At 33.5% G+C, this 2549-nt stretch overlaps 1 protein-coding gene across 1 annotated transcript; it reads left to right on the top strand.

The window, feature by feature from the left end:
• The first annotated feature begins 1892 nt into the window (after positions 1 to 1892).
• On the top strand, positions 1893 to 2231 carry LOC122521585. Its single transcript, XM_043642429.1, has one exon. It carries the CDS (start codon positions 1893 to 1895, stop codon positions 2229 to 2231), a length of 339 nt encoding a protein of 112 aa, XP_043498364.1.
• Positions 2232 to 2549: the final 318 nt, after the last annotated feature.

The following is a 2549-nucleotide window of genomic DNA, read 5'->3' as shown; positions in this document are numbered from 1 at the left end:
TATCCCGGGATAAATTCAAAAGAGTTCCGAGAGTATCTAGAAGACAAAAATATACCCATCATTTTTAAAAGTGTTGATTCCTTGTTCTCAAATGGTCTGAACGAGAGATTGAATCAGACACTCGTTAACAGGATAAGATGCAAAATGAATGAAAACAAGAAGGTAGCCTGGACAACGGTAGAACAAAAATGTGTGAAAAATTACAACGACACGAAACATAGTATCACAGGATTTGCTCCCTCATAACTGATGTATGGAAAAAACTCCACAACACTGCCTAAAGAATTAAGAATAACAATCACTGAGAAATATTGGGTAAAAGATAAAATAACAGCGTTGGAAAACTCGAAAAAATCCAATGAGTATAATAAAAAGGTCTATGATAAAAATAGAAAACAGTTGACGTTGTCCGCAGGAGATTTGGTATACGTGGAGAATGGAAACAAGTTAAATAGAAAAAAACTGGATGAATTGAGAAATGGACCCTATGAAATTTTAAAAAAACTTTCGAATTTAATATTTGAAATTAACATGGGACGGAAAAGATAAAGGTCAAATTTATTCCATATATCAAAATTAATTCCAGCAATAACAGGAAATCAATGAAAGAAAAAAAAAAGAAAAAATTAAGTGCTGATTTAGTTATGAAATAGCTATATTATTTGTACATTATTCATAAGAAAATGTAAACATTTTCTCCTTCGGGAGAGAAGATGTAAAGAAATATTCTTTAATTAATTTACCGCGCTAGTCAAAATCGTCGGTACATACAACTGACATACAAGTCAGCTGTTGTAAAAGAGAGGGGGAATAGATAAGAGTTACGAGATCAGTCGCGAGCGTTTACTTGAGCAGTAGGGACGATACGGTTTATAACGAACACTAAATGTCGTTTCTTCTCGTTACAGGTAAGAAATTTAAATATTAGTCACATAAGTTTAAAAATAGAAATTTAAATCTTCTTGTTACAGAAACACAATTTTGTTTTAACTGTATTCGACCTTCACTATAAATAGTCTTATATGCATAAAACCCATTTTTCAATATTTACAACTTTTTTTATTGTTTACTTCCGAAAAAATTCATAGTATGTCTAATCTACCACGAGCGGTCATTTGACTGCTTGAAAAATTCATGTTTTTTACGACTATATTCTGCGGAAAGCGCTCTTCTGAATTTGTTTTACGAGTCTACAATGTAATTGTGGATCTACAATGTAGATAAACGAGCGATTAGAAGAAATTTGAGTTGAAATACCTGACAAAAATACGATTCTCCAAATTCTAGGAATCGCGACATTATACCGAACGCGATAGCTAGGTAGCTATCTCTAATCTTCTGATGTTTGTCGACGAAATGATACACCTTGATCCTAAACAAATATTCTATATTTTTTGTAAAACTTTTTTCTGGTATCTTTCTCTTTGTGAATATGATCAGAAGTTTCTGTTACGATAAATACTTTAAGTGTTCTGACAAATGACGGAACACAAATGCAATACTAAATTCTTTAACCCTTTGCGGACCGAGCGCTCTTGACCATTTCATTCCAGCTGGTCCGCACAGATTTCACTAGTCGCTTATCCGCCTGGTAGCGTTTACTTTGGAAAACATTTGAATATGACGAGCCACACTCGACATAGGACCGCAAAGGGTTAAACGACAGTACTGTATTGCAATCCGAACAGTAGGCATCAAAATTTTACAGTGTATAATAAAAATTATTACGTCGTATAAGTGATAGTTTCGACAAAGTCGACAGAGCCAACAATATTTTGTGATATGATTTACAATTGTTTTTTTTTTCTTTCTGGTCTCAATGTTTTTGCCTTGTTTGATTATATCTTTATATTTTAGTTTTTACCTCATCATTTGTATATTCATCACTAAAAATGTCAAGACATTCGAGAAATATCAATTTATTAGACAAAATAAATAATATTAATGAGGATCGTTCGGAAGATGTCCAAGAAGTTACCGATATCGATGATAAAGCAGAAAATAATTGTGACTTATTTGATAGCGATACGGACGAAGAGAATATTTTGAATATACGAAGAGGACAAAAAAGAAGGAGATTCATAGTTAGTTCCGAAAGTGAAAATGAGGAAGAGATTAAAATTGCTATGGACGGAACTGTTTGGCAAAAAATAAAAGATGGGTCAAATCGCGGAAGAGCACCGATTTATAATATTTTCAAGGAAATATCAGGACCGATAGGATACACTTAACAAAATATTATAAAGGGCAGAGTTGATCAATAAGATATTGTAAAGTCAATAAGTGTTTGGGAATAAGCATTCAAATCGAACGGCGCCACTTGACAGTTATAGCGTGATAAGGACACGCCTCTTTTCCCAGCATTCTCTTGAAGAATCATCGTAACGCCGGCTTTTCCGGCAGCGATCACAATCCATTCAAGATTCTCATACGGTTACGACGTGCTCACTAAAAAGTCATCTCAGTTTCTCATTATCGATCTCGTTCCGTTTCTCAGAAAACTCAAGAGATTAATATAATCGCTAAAAGTCTTCTCACAGGATTAATAT

This window comes from Polistes fuscatus, unplaced genomic scaffold (assembly GCF_010416935.1).
Source record: "Polistes fuscatus isolate 324 unplaced genomic scaffold, CU_Pfus_HIC Scaffold41, whole genome shotgun sequence".
Taxonomy (NCBI): Eukaryota; Metazoa; Arthropoda; class Insecta; order Hymenoptera; family Vespidae; genus Polistes; species Polistes fuscatus.
Note: the sequence above shows the minus strand (reverse complement) of the source record. Positions and strands in the feature narration are given on the sequence as shown.